The sequence below is a fragment of the Lepisma saccharinum genome, chromosome 12 (assembly GCF_977018435.1).
Source record: "Lepisma saccharinum chromosome 12, izLepSacc3.1, whole genome shotgun sequence".
NCBI lineage: Eukaryota > Metazoa > Arthropoda > Insecta > Zygentoma > Lepismatidae > Lepisma > Lepisma saccharinum.
The window spans coordinates 19,966,622-19,980,116 of record NC_139240.1 but is presented as its reverse complement, the minus strand read 5'-3'; the positions used below and the strand labels follow the sequence as shown (position 1 = coordinate 19,980,116).

The window sequence follows — 13,495 nt, the reverse complement described above, 5'->3', positions numbered from 1 at the left end:
CTTCAAAATGCTATTATTTTTTTTTAGACTTTGACGATTGGTCTTCGTATTTTGTTTTCAGGCGACGACTACAGATCATCAGCTACTGAAACAAAAGATGAGAAAAGGTTACCTACCACTTCTGAATTCCGAAAGGCAAGTACATAAATGTTATTTCATAATTGGAAGCCCAAAATTTGTCAACTCAAAACTAACGAATAAATATTACAGTGTAAGTTAGCAAAGCGAGTAGAATTTAATGTGGATTTTCCTTTACGGAATGCAACAGTAAAAATGAAAATATAATTATTACTAGAAATACCATTGACAACAGAGATGAACAATCCTCTGGAGACAAATTTAATGGAAATATCTGGTTCCACTTGAAGCGAAACAAACCCAGAAATGAAAAAAATACATAAAACATTCTTAAGAACTGCCTGTAAGATTTTGAAACCACATACGAATAATAATTTCCGCACGAAGTTTTTACATGTTTCATGATTCCTTAACAATGATTGTGTGAAACCACCACAATTTACATTTCAGCTCTGATTAACATTGTAATGCTTTCTTTCTAATTACCTTCGTAACTTACTTGTCTTTTATTGCAGGATAATAGCACAATTAGCACTGATGATGACAATGTAGAGATATCGTCAATACAGGATTTTATTCAGAAGGTAATTTTACTTTTATCTTATTTCACGTTTGTCTGGGATGGAAGTTTTTCACGAAAAGAACTGGATTTAATATAATTCCAGCTTACAGCGACCTTTGGTTGTATGTGAAGGCGGTAAGAGACGAGAGTGTTGAGATATTTATTTCCTAAAACTGTAAAGGCTTGACCGAGCTTTTAGCAAAGATTTTTTTTTATTTCTAAAAATAATGTCATGTTGGGAAGAAGCTTGTCGCTATTCCAATTTTGAAGTACTAGATCTCATAGACGTGCGGAAGGAGGGGAAAAGAGGGAGCAGTTGTCATCCTAATACTCTCACTTAGAAATTTAGTGTAGAGGAATCTTATAACCGTTCTTAAACAATAATATCCCCCTAAAGAAAAAAATAATATTTTCAAGCCCACGAAAGTTCCAAAGAACTACGGAGAGGAGGAAGGTGAACTTTTCCCTATGTAATTGGACTCTCTCACTTCGTTCTCTAGCAAATTTCTTGTTATTAACAATCCCGCATACTTCATTTGTTAGTTACGTTACCTCTGTGTCTGCAGAATAAATTTCCCATACATTGGAAATGAATAAATTATGTGTAGTTGTTTTGAATCTGCTGTACGATACCATGTTTATACCATAGGCGTAGCTAGAACTTTATATTTGGATGTGCACAAAGAAAAAAAATGAGGTCTTGTACCTTTTTAATAGCATATTTTGCAATACAATCACTTGGCTCTTTAACTGCACTGATGTTTGTAAAGGAATATAAATTCACTAAATGACAGTGTTGAAAATTTCTGAATATATGTAGTAGAAAAAAATCAAATTGCATAGAAATTACACACACACAAAATGTTCATAAATGTTACAAACAAATACATCAAGATACACGTCATCTATAACGAGAGATGTCTGTCAAAAGGTACAATGTTCTTAAACTCATCAATAACTTCATTTATATCAATAGACGAAGCTTTTTGCTGTTCCACAAATAGCAAGAGCAGGGCTTCCAATCTATCTTGCTTCTGAGTTGCTCTTAATTTAGTTTTAACTTGAGTAAGCTTGGAGAAAACTCTCTCACACGTGCAGCTTGTGACAGGTATAGAAGAAAGGCGCCGCAGTACAGAGTAGAATGCAGTAAATATCTTCTCTCTCCAATGACATAAAAGAATAGAAAAACTACAGACACTCATTTCATCAGCGATAATGCACACGTTTGTACCAAGTAATGACATTTTCAACTTCTTACAAACTTCCGCTTATTTTCTCTCTTATTGAAATATCTGTCTTTAATTCTCTTTTATAAAGCAGCCCATTAAGGTGTGCCTAGGCACACCGGCACACCCCGTAGCTACGCCTATGGTTTATACGTAAATTAGTATCTGAGTCACAGAGAGGGGAAATTAACGGGAGAAGAGAACATTGGTGCCTCTGAACTTGCAATTATTCTAATACAGTAATTTTTGGTAGGTCTGGACACACTCTATGTACGCCCCTCAGTGTCGCATCTACAAGTCTTGGGCCTCCCCGCAAAATATTACCAAATATACTCTATACAGGGTGACAAGAAATAACCCGTACAAAGTTTGGCGTATCCTGCCAAGAATGTAGTTTACCGTAGCCAAATAATTGTTGTGTTATTGGATTCTCCATAGTCTTTTGTAACTGTACCTGTTGTTTCAGCTTCATAACGATTACAGTCTTTGTGTTTCAGACTGTCAACTAAACGCACGGCAATTTTGGAACTGTGGCGTCAAGGAAAGCGTCAATGTGAAATTGTTTGTTTGCTGGGTGTTCCAAAAATGACAGTCTCAGACGCAGTTCGGCGATTCAAGGAGCTCAGCCATGAAGGCGACCGTCCCGGAAGAGGAAGAAAGCCTACCGTCAACACGTCCCAGAACCGCAAGATCATCAAAAAGCGAGTTCAGCGAAATCCGAGGGTCTCCATGAGAAAAGTCGCCCGTGAGATCGGGATCAACAGCGAATCGGTGCGGCAAATGGCGAAAAAGAACCTCAACCTCAAGGCGTACAAGCTCTAAAAAGTTCAGCTTCACACGGACGAAATCAAGCGCCTGCGACTCAGAAGATGCCACCCTCTGAAGCACCGGGCCGCAGGTCAGCAATGGGAGCGCATTCTCTTCACAGACAAGAAGCTGTTCACCGTGGAGCAGGCGCACAATCACCAAAACAACAGGACCTGGTCTGCAGAGGCTCCCGGTACCTCAGCCATCGTCGAACACCGCCAAAATTCGCAGTCGGTCATGGTGTGGGGCGGAATTTGCGCAAGCGGCAAGACGACCCTGATTTTCGTGGATCAAGGGGTCACAATCAACCAAGAAGTGTACTGCTGCGACATTTTCGAGAACGTCGTCCTTCCGTGGGCCCAGCAGCACTTCAGCGATACGCAATGGACATCCCAGCAAGACTCCGCTCTGGCCCAAAGGGCGAAAATGACGCAAGCGTGGTGCAGAACCCATTTTCCGGACTTCATCGCATCGACGGAATGGTCGCCCTACTCGCCGGACCTCAACCCAATGGACTACAGTGTCTGGTCGATTTTGGAGACCAGGGTATGTGCTAAACGCCACCACAGTTTGGAGTCGCTGAAGCAATCGCTGCATCATGAGTGGAACCGATTGTCGCCCGAGGACCTGCTGCCCATCGCCCAAAATTTCAAAGCACGTTTGGACCTCTGTATCGCCGCCCAGGGAGGCCACTTCGAAACCGGCTGAAATATCTTGTTCCTAAGGTCCCATGTCATTGTTCTTCAGTGTTGTTTTGCTCAATTGTTTCGGTTTAATAACTTTATGATCACAAACATTAGTACGGGTTATTTCTTGTCACCCTGTATATAACACATATATAATGTAAGTGTGTGTGTGTAATTCTTGATCTCATGTTGAGACTGGGTACAATTGATCATGATAGAAACAGGTTAGGCTCATAGGGAACCACATTGGTGTGTTCCAAGCGGAAGTCCGCGATGTGCATTTTTTTTTCTTAAGTTGGGACCTAATACACTTGAGTTAACCTTTGAAAAATTGTAATTACAATAACTAGCTTTGACAAGAAAGCATATATATCAGGGTACATTGAACTTTATTAGCTGGACAAAAAATTCACTGTATTTCTGTGATTATGTAATTACACAACATAATAGTTTACATGTAACTTTTGACTGAGAATTTGATTATCATATTAAGTTTATCCTACAATCCATTATAGGAGTTTAATATCTTCACACATATTTACATAAAAAAGGAAGGCCCGAGATAAAAGTTTCATCTAGGCGAGGTCAATTTTTGGCACCCCTGTCAACCCCCCGCCTCAACTTTCTACCCTAATCCCACTACTTTCCATCTTCGGCCTATAAAAAAACATGACCGTGTTGTATATTTATTGTTTTAACGACGATAAAAAATAGCCTTGTTTTTTTTCAGTGCCTTAATGTTGATATCAAAGTAACAGTAATCTCATAGTTTAAATTGCTACATGATTTTGCAATGTACATTTGTCGTTGAGAAGTAACTTCAATTAATTTTACTCTGCACAAATTCAACTCTTTATAAAATATGTAACACTGAAACTTTTAGCCACGTCAATGCAGTATGAAGTAGCACATACAGGTACATGTAAAAAAAAATACTAATCCTGATTATATAAAACAGTGGCATATTGAAGACAGAATACTTTCAACTTCTGCTTGACTTTTCCGAAGGGGAAACAAAGGTTTCTATTTTGCAATTTACTGGCTCATTCAAGAGCATGAAGACTACAGTATCGCCATTCTTCTTTCTCTATTCTCGCACATATTCATTCATAATATACCATGCGTTTTCCATAATTCCTTGTCGGTTTGAAAAATGAAATACTAGAATAGTAAGCGCACAAGCTTAAGAAAGACACTCAAACTGAGTGATAGTTCCACATTATTGATTCTGCCCATTTCAGAGCAGAATCCTGCGTAATTTCCCACCTGTTGTGTGCGAACGTGTTGAAAGTTATACAGGGAGAGGGTTGGGGGGCAAACGAGAACTGGAGGGTCCCGAACCACCCTGGCCCCTTCGGATTCGACACTGTTTTCTCACACCTGGAAAACGATACATATGTTACAATCATGCAGTCATAACTTTTTCCTCATTAAAGATAGGTTGAGGAAACCTTTACCACTGCATTTCTCGTGAACTTCTAGCTTGATTTAATTCTAGTCAGACTGCCACGCGGGAGACCCGGGGTGGGTGATCTAAGATCGGAATTTTTCCGGCTTTGTCCCCCACATAAAGCGGCTCCAGGGCCCACCCAGCCACAATCAAATAGTACCTACCCTGTGGGGATGATCACATCACTTCCAAGATGTCGGACATCGAAAATATGTGGGACCCTACTCCCACATACCAAAATATATGCCTTCATGACACAGTACTATATGCACAGGGAACACCTGTATATATTGTATTCGTCTCTGTAAGCCTGAGTAACTACATTTATTTTATACATACGTGAACCCTCTACTATGTCAATGGCTGAGGGCACCCTAAAGGCTTACTTGTCTCCGCCCCTCCCCCCCGCACTGCGGGGTTTTGCGGTTGTAGATCCGGCACTGACGCCCCTGTTGTACAATAAATAGTGAGATGGAGTGAGGTTTTTCTTCCCCAGCTAAAGTTTCATCGATACCTTTGCCTCCACCCCCTCCCCGTAACCACAGGGTTTGCGCACGCTATGCTAGAAACACTCCTAAAGAACAATCAAGAAATGATCTATGTGTATCCCAATATTCAGCGAACAACTTCCCAATAATTCATTGTGAGAAATCACTCTCGACGCTATATTTCGGGCAAACAGATCAGATGCAGATCCTGCGTTGGAAACATGCCGGGTAAGCATTATGCGTGCGATCTTTGCCCCACTGCTATCTTGCATGAATAATACATAGCATAGCTAGACAAAAGTCATATCTCTCTATATTCTGTACTGACAGAATTCTCCTTTGCGAATACATGGACAGGAATGTAAACAACAGCTTTTATACACGGACACAAATTAGTAATATATTTTATATTATAATACACATATTATATGTAACATTAACATATTATCTAATAGCCTACAAGCTTTCACAGGACATATAAAATATGATGTAGATTAAGGTAGGCTTGTAAAAACAAGACCTGTGGCATCAGACGTCTCAATTCTTTGTTTTCCTGTTTTCCAGAACAAGATTTCGGAAAGAGATCTCCTTGCCTTCGTAATGCACCACGGAGGAGCAGACGCTGTCAAGGAACACAGGAAGACTCGAGGAAGCCATCGCAGTATCAACGACACGATACGAGATTTTGCAACCAAGAAATCAGTGCAGGTATTAGCTTCATTTCTTCTCTCAAGTATAGTGACAATGAACTACGTTTGCAGAAGCCCAGACTTCAAATACTATAGCATGTAACTCCCCCTTGGAAAAGGAAAGTACTGTATACTTGAATTCGGTTAATCTGTTACTGATATTCCGAACTGACGCAGGCCTGCAAGGATTTTATCCCCTGGCTGTCGATTTTACACAAATTGCTGTTACTGATTCACCACAATGCATGTCTATGTCTTGAATGCAACATGGAGTAAATGGCCTCCAGCGGCTTCGATACAAGCGAACTTCTCGCGAATCAGGGTTAGCATATTTAAATCACACGACTTCGTTTTTTGTTTTTACAGAGGGTTAGAGCACGGTGTTTTAAACATTTTTTTTAGACTTGTTTAAAACACATTTTGATACTTAATATTTTAGAGTCTGTGGTTATTTGCGTGCTTTGTAACTTTGTCTTTCCATTCAATCCGTGACATTTTGTTAACAAAGAAAGATATCGTGATGAATATCCGTGGACAAAGTTTAAAGCACCTGGCTATGTTTTTTTTACAAGTGTTTATTTTTTTAAAATTGAATACCATATGAATGAAACAGTTTTGTTCCGCACTTAACATACTGCGCATAGTTTCCAAGGTCAATATTTTTTGCATTCACGATAAAATATCGTATTTCGGAAAACAGAGAAGCTACCATGTGGACTGAGTGGGGCCTGGCAACTGTGGATTAGGTGAACCTTCTCGAACAGGCATAAGAGTAGCGTAAATAGGTATTTTAAGAAGTTAGTCAAGTGTTTACTTTATTACTAGGAGCACAGTCCTTCCTTGGATGATTAACAGCCTCAATCTCTTCTTGGACTGACGTTTGAGAATTCTCAATACCTTGCCACCGGATAAAAATTTGCCTTGGATATATTCTCGAAGAAAGTCTGCGATCTGGCCAGCCAAATCCCAAACCTTAAGATCAGTCGATTAGGAAAGAACTGCCACAGTTTGGCCATCGTGTAAAGGAGTGGGCTGTAGGTGTCAATCAGATATCTGTGCCGCTCAGAATTGAGCCACAGCGTGCTCTTCGATGTTTAAATAAATACAGCCCCACAATGCTAGTAGAAATTCCGAGAGCACACCACACAACCCTTTAGCTTTATCGAAGTATTCCATGAAGACGGTTGCTGTCTGCTCAGTAATTGAAGTTCTCCGTATTCACAAACGGGTTCAGTTTCCGAAGATAGCACGTAAGCTTATGGCAAACTTACGATAGCATGCTTATAGCTTGTCAAAGTAAGTTTGATGTTGCAAGCTAGATGCAAGTTCGATGTAAGTGATGATAAGTAAGTCTTCGCAAGTATTGTTGCTTTGCAGAAAGAATACTGGCGAAAGCTTATGGCTAGTTGATTGATTTGCTTTATTTTACTTCGCTTTTGTACGTAACACTTTTGGCTTTTTGTGAAGATGAGGATGAGTGATGGCATGATGAAATTGATGAATGAACACTCACAAACATCCATGCCCAGGCCGGGATTCGAACCTGGGACCCCTGGCGTGGTAGCGCGATGTGCTAACCGCTCCGTCACGGGGACCGGCTGCTTAGGGCTAGTTGTGACAAGCATGATGCAGCCTTACCTTGGCAAGTTTGATGCAACTTCGACTTATAGCAACTAGGTAGATGGGTGCAAGTTCACAGCTCGTGCCTCTTGTGTATTTGTGCTTACAAGGGCGCCCGCAGAAGAGGGCAAAGGGGGCGGGCGCCCTTGTCCATCTTATCCCCCAAAGTGAAACTTTCAAGTCACTTGAACATTAAACTTCTTTTTAAAAGTCATGTCTGTAAAAAATGAGTATGCACTCACAGATTGGAGTCTCTCCAAAAGGTTACTATTTTTCTTCCAGGAATCTCTATACGAGGACAGCTGTGCCCAAAATACTGAAACGACAAGAGAAGATGAGATGGAAGAGGAACAGTTGAAACCTCGTCCCATTCCTCTACCAAGGACAAGACGGAATGTTACAGAAGAAATTTCATAGCAGTTGTAACTTATGTATAAAAATGTACATTACTACAGAAGCAGTTGTAACTTATGTATAAAAGTGTACATTACTACAGAAGCAGTTGTAACTTATGTATAAAATGTACATTACTACAGAAGCAGTTGTAACTTATGTATAAAAATGTACATTACTACAGAAGCCGTTGTAACTTATGTATAAAAATTTACATTACTGAATTATAATATGGAATAACATCAATGCTGTTTCATTAATTTTGTATTCAACAAGTGCCTTATTTATGATTATATTTCGACCGGCGATTACAAGTTTCAGCAATCAGGAGAGAAACATCATTTGTGGCAATATCCGTGCTCAAAGAGGGTGTTGAGAATGGACATTTAAACTCAGACATGAAATATTTTTTAAGTCCACTCATTTTACGGATAATGATACAGAAATGACGCGAAAAATATCTCGACAATATTTGTTTTCGTTCTTGAGGAATACGCATTCGATCATTGCTGAAATTCACGTTCTACGTCACTGAACTAAAAAAGCCTCTCGTTGGCCTGACGTCAGCGATCATGAAGGAATGCGGCGCTTTCTGCTCGCCCCTAAAACTTTTCAGTAGTGAAAGCGACAGCAAAAAGTTATTAATTACTTACTGTGTACAACAAATGTATCTTACAACTCGCAGTGCAAAAACATGCTACCCAACAACACCAGCCTTTACTATAATTCAACCATCGGTAGAGGATTTTCCACTACATCCAAGATGAATTACTTGCAGCAGTCAATGTTTGAATACGTGAACAACAATGTTCATTGTCAATATTTAGGTTATGACGGGCAAGAATTTTAACTACACTTGGAGACAGAAACTTCTTGTCAAGAGTAGAAGCAACACATGTACATTATCTCAGAACGAGCGCTTAACACGAGCATCTAGCGACCGGAGATATATGTTGACTGTACCAAACCTGACCTGTCTAACCTACTCACGTATGCATCCAATAGCAGAAATAAACATGTGAATAGGTTAGGCACGTTAGATTGAGTGCTGTTAGTGCATCTTGCTTAGCAGACAATATATACGTGACGTTATAAGTCACTGGGGACAGTACATATCAAAGTTGCTAAAGCTGTCGCTAGCCGCTCGAACGCTGACTTACCCCGAACACAAGCAGTTGAAAAGAGGGCAGTACATAGCAGGACATCATGCAATTATATATATTTTTAAAATTTTATAATTAAAGAAGGCTGGACTCAGTTTTTCTACAATTTTGGTATTATTTTATTAAACGTCTCATTTCTGCCACTTTTGGCTAATGTCGACGATAGTAATGGATGGTGATATGGATGAAGGCGAATTCACAAACATATATGGACGATGCAACACGAGCCCAACAGAGGATTATACTGGTTTTGGGTCCAGGCGCCAGAGCCTCGTTTACCTGCAACATTTAAGTTAGTTACTACGTGGAAGTGAAGTTGACTTTTGGATGCGTTCAGAAAAGGTAACCTCTTCCACCCTATTTGTTCCTAAGAACTTGATCTATGCCTGAAGTAGATTAAATTCTTTTAGGTGTCTTATTTTAGTGCAAGTGTCTTGCCTATGATTTTGTAGTTGTCAGTGGGTGAGGAAAGGAGATAGCCAATGTGTGCCCCTGATTTTAAATATCAACAAATCAGTAAATTCGTTTTGTAGTAGAACGTCATAAGCGGAAAGTTTGGCTTATCTTTGTTACTAACCATGTTTTACAACTTCTTCTTGAACTTGCCTAGTATTTTCCTTGTAGCACTCCTGTTGGCTGTCATGAAAGTTACCAGATTGCTGTAAGAGAAAAGCAGGACATGCTATCAAAGAAATGTAGGACACAAATCATTTGCAGTAATTTATACATGATAATAGAACATGTTAGCAAGTAATATAAAATCGACACATTCATTTTTAAGAAAATATATCGATTTTTTACTGATTTCTTAAATACAAAATTCCCATAAAAAATAAAGAATATACTTCTTACTACACGAGTTTTGAGTTGTATTTCTCAGAGAAGCCAATTTTTCTAAAAAGAAAATCAGGTTTAGTCAAAATACAATTATATAACTCTGAACAGACAAACTCTTTTAAATTATACTGAATGAGTACAAAGCTGACATTAATGCAGAGGCGTAACATACAGGGTCGCAGGGCCCGCAATGCAGGCGGGCGCGAACCCTAAGGGAGCCCGAAAAATAGTACAAATTTTTACTATAACTTGGTAGGACACAGAGGCGTAGCAAAGGGTGGGCGATCGCCCGGGGTCTCGTACCTGAAGGGTTCCGCGTCCCATGGGGCTTGTTTTTTTTTTAAAAAAAATGTAATAGATAGAAGTGGGGAAAATAGATGAAAAGACCTAATAAAACTAAAACATTCAGTTCTTATCCAGCTTTAAATTATAGTAAAACGTTACAATTTGAATCAAACGTCAAATATTTGGTATTTTAAATATACCGGCGAATTCAATGAAAAGAAGTTCGCAATTCTTATTCACAATATTGAAATTCAAAATGAACAGATACAAGTAATGAGCAACAAAGTTAAAATGGCTACATTAAAAAAGTTAAAATTAGTAAGTTAATGTTTAGTTTCAATCTTCATTTCGTTTAGTTCGAGCCTCCTTCTTTTACATCCTAAATTATTTTGTACGTATCAAGATCACCTAATACTTTTATATTTGGAGCACAACAATGTTGAACATTCAACAATAATTGTTCATTGTTGAAGCTCGTTACGATAGCTATGAAACTACATCCAAAAACTGCAGCCCGACACGTAAAAGAATTCTATTCTACTACCAGCTGCAGGATAGTTCGTAAGTTTTAGAACTTTATTATTTTCCGTTTCTGCAATTTTTGGCTAATATCGGTCATGCGGATGAATGATGATGTGATCAAATTAATGAAAGGACACTTAAAGGGACCCGCATGCCCAGATCGAGATTCGAACCCGCGAACTTTGATGGCAAGATCGAAAGCTGACCATTTAACACCGAGCAGGAGTGTTTATATTATTAATGTTACATTTCTTTATTGATTTCGCTTATTTTATTTCGCTTTTCTGCCAGTTTTGGCTACCCGCGAAGATGGTGATTTTAGTGAGTGTCTCGTCATCTTCTATTCCCAGACCGGCATTCAAACCCGACACCCTTTTTTGTGCTACACACGTTCAGAAACGTATTTGTCTGTAAAATAGATAAACCCTTAGCCAACAAGTCTTAGAGTACCAAGGTCAGGTCTAACAACCAATTTTGAGTTAGATCGCTTCTAGTCAATTCGCCAGCCCCATGGCTGCTACTCTTTAGCTTACTAGATCACAGGATGAATGCCAGTTAATCTCTATATCTGCTATTTTCATTGTTGACAGTAGCTTATTGTGTAGTGTTCAAGAGATAACACACACGACAGTATTTGCCTGAAGTAACTTGGAGTCTCGCGGTAACACGTTTAAGCCTTATTTCCATATTGTAAATACACTACAGTTGCTGACCAAGACAAATTTATTAGAAATTAGAAGCACCTTACACGTTACGTTTCAACCATACATCATGGATTCTTGTTATTCGGATTGCAAGTAAAACTGTAGGACCTTTCCCGATAAGGTTCTTCCCTGTCTGTTTGGTAAGAGACGTCGTGGAAGTTTCACCTAGGACAATGATTGAGCCTGCTTCTGCGTTGGCCCTCTAAACTAGTATGTGATAGTACACGACGTTTTCCCAGATAGTACGAGTTCGTCAGCTCTGGCTTGTCGGGAAGGTTCCACGTTTGCTCAACATCCACTCTTGTTATGCTGTTGTAAACTTTGTCAGATTGCTACAGTACAGTAATTACAATAATCCCTGAGATTTTCCCATGTCACTTCAGGCAAATGTAGGTATGTAATGAAGTAAGTCTTCGTAGCCAGTATGTAGGTATGCAGATAGTAGGTATGTAATGCAAGACCACTAACGGTTCTTCCTTTTGGGTCTGCGAAGCTTGTAGGCAATCATGTGCAGTAGACTATAAGTTTACGTCTACATGCGTTGTCTACACGTAACCTACGCGTAGATTACATTGGTTGTAGTTTACATAGACTACGTAGACAATCTAAAGTGCATTAAAATTAATTTTCAAGGGTTTCATGAAGGGAAAGTGGCATTTTCAACTATATTGGTTACTAACGAAATAAATAGAATACTATTTACAACAAAAATTATCTTCTCTTCTATTATCAACTATGGAAGAAGATAAATAGTATGCAAAAAACAACAACAGACGGTAGTCGTTAGGCAAGAATGGTATTTTTGCCAAAAAAATACTAGAATATTTCTTATATTAGATTTCTTCCTAGGTGAGAAATTGTTCGAATTTGGAAGAAAGAGTATGAAAAGTTCTCCTGATACATCAGCAACTGACAGGCAGTATAATTTTCTTTTAATTCCACGGCGCCCTTTGCTAAGTTATCACCTTTCGCCATGTTGTTTACATAGATTACGTAATCTACGTGTATAAAATAGTCAACGTGTAGAATGTAGACTACCGTTGTTTACGCGTAGACGCACATCACTGCTTGTAGGTTAGGTTGAGTGATAGGTATTTCAAGTGCTTTATGCAATTTTTATTTCCTTAGATTTATACATGCCAGCATTTGCAGACTCAAAAGGAAGAGATAGCTGTGGACATGAAAGCGAGATCTTGTTATACATAGATGCAATCGACATATTGTGTGGATTGCAGTTGGTTCTCCGGCGCAAGGCTGTAAGGTACAAATGGCCTTGCGTCCCTCTTCCAACTGTAAGAAAGAGGCACTCACAGATGGTAGAGACGTTGACGCCGTTGTGAGGCTTTGAACTGACATCTACCTGTACCAACGCTAATTGGCCACATCTTTTCAGGATCTTAAGATGCCCAGATTTCCCGGGAATCATGGATAGAATTATGGAGAGGTATTGCGTCGATAGGAAAGCTTATCAGATGTCCTAACTTCTCGGCCTTGAAATCAACAACACAGTGATGTCCACAGAGATTCGTGCTGGGTCCCATATTGTAGAATCTAAACTTGGAGCCATCTCTCGAGACATTGGGGAAAATATTAGGAGATCAATGCACACGACGTAATAATTGTAATAGAAGGTAATTAAAGAACAGAGTTGGAAAGAAAGTCCAGTATTGCGATAAACTCTCTCGAGGACTTGTGTGATTGACCATTGGCACCCAGAAGATCTCGAGATTAAGCCGAATGGCAATAAGACACGAACCAATAAGACTCAGAGGAAATAATCTTATGATAGTAAGGGAAAAATATCTAGGTGCAAAATTACAAGAAAATATGCAACAATCACAACGATTACGTAACTTGAAAAGCTGAGTCTGTAGCTGATAAATAAATTGGCAACAATAGGTTCGAACACACAGACTCCCAATGTCGCTTATAGAAATCTACAACGCGATTGTTTCTTATGGCGCACTAATCTGGGTAGACTTCCA

At 39.3% G+C, this 13,495-nt stretch overlaps 1 protein-coding gene across 2 annotated transcripts in view; it reads left to right on the top strand.

Annotated features, from left to right (window-relative positions):
* The window catches only part of LOC145996591 (uncharacterized), a 33,911-nt gene extending 25,691 nt beyond the window's left edge, over nt 1-8,220 (top strand). For both annotated transcript variants that reach the window (XM_083133138.1, XM_083133139.1), the window contains 4 exons: nt 62-135; nt 594-662; nt 5,862-6,005; nt 7,889-8,220. In XM_083133138.1, coding sequence (XP_082989264.1) covers nt 62-135; nt 594-662; nt 5,862-6,005; nt 7,889-8,023 — 422 coding nt within the window. In that variant the 3' untranslated portion in view covers nt 8,024-8,220. The remainder of the gene's footprint in view (nt 1-61; nt 136-593; nt 663-5,861; nt 6,006-7,888) is intronic.
* Nucleotides 8,221-13,495: the final 5,275 nt, after the last annotated feature.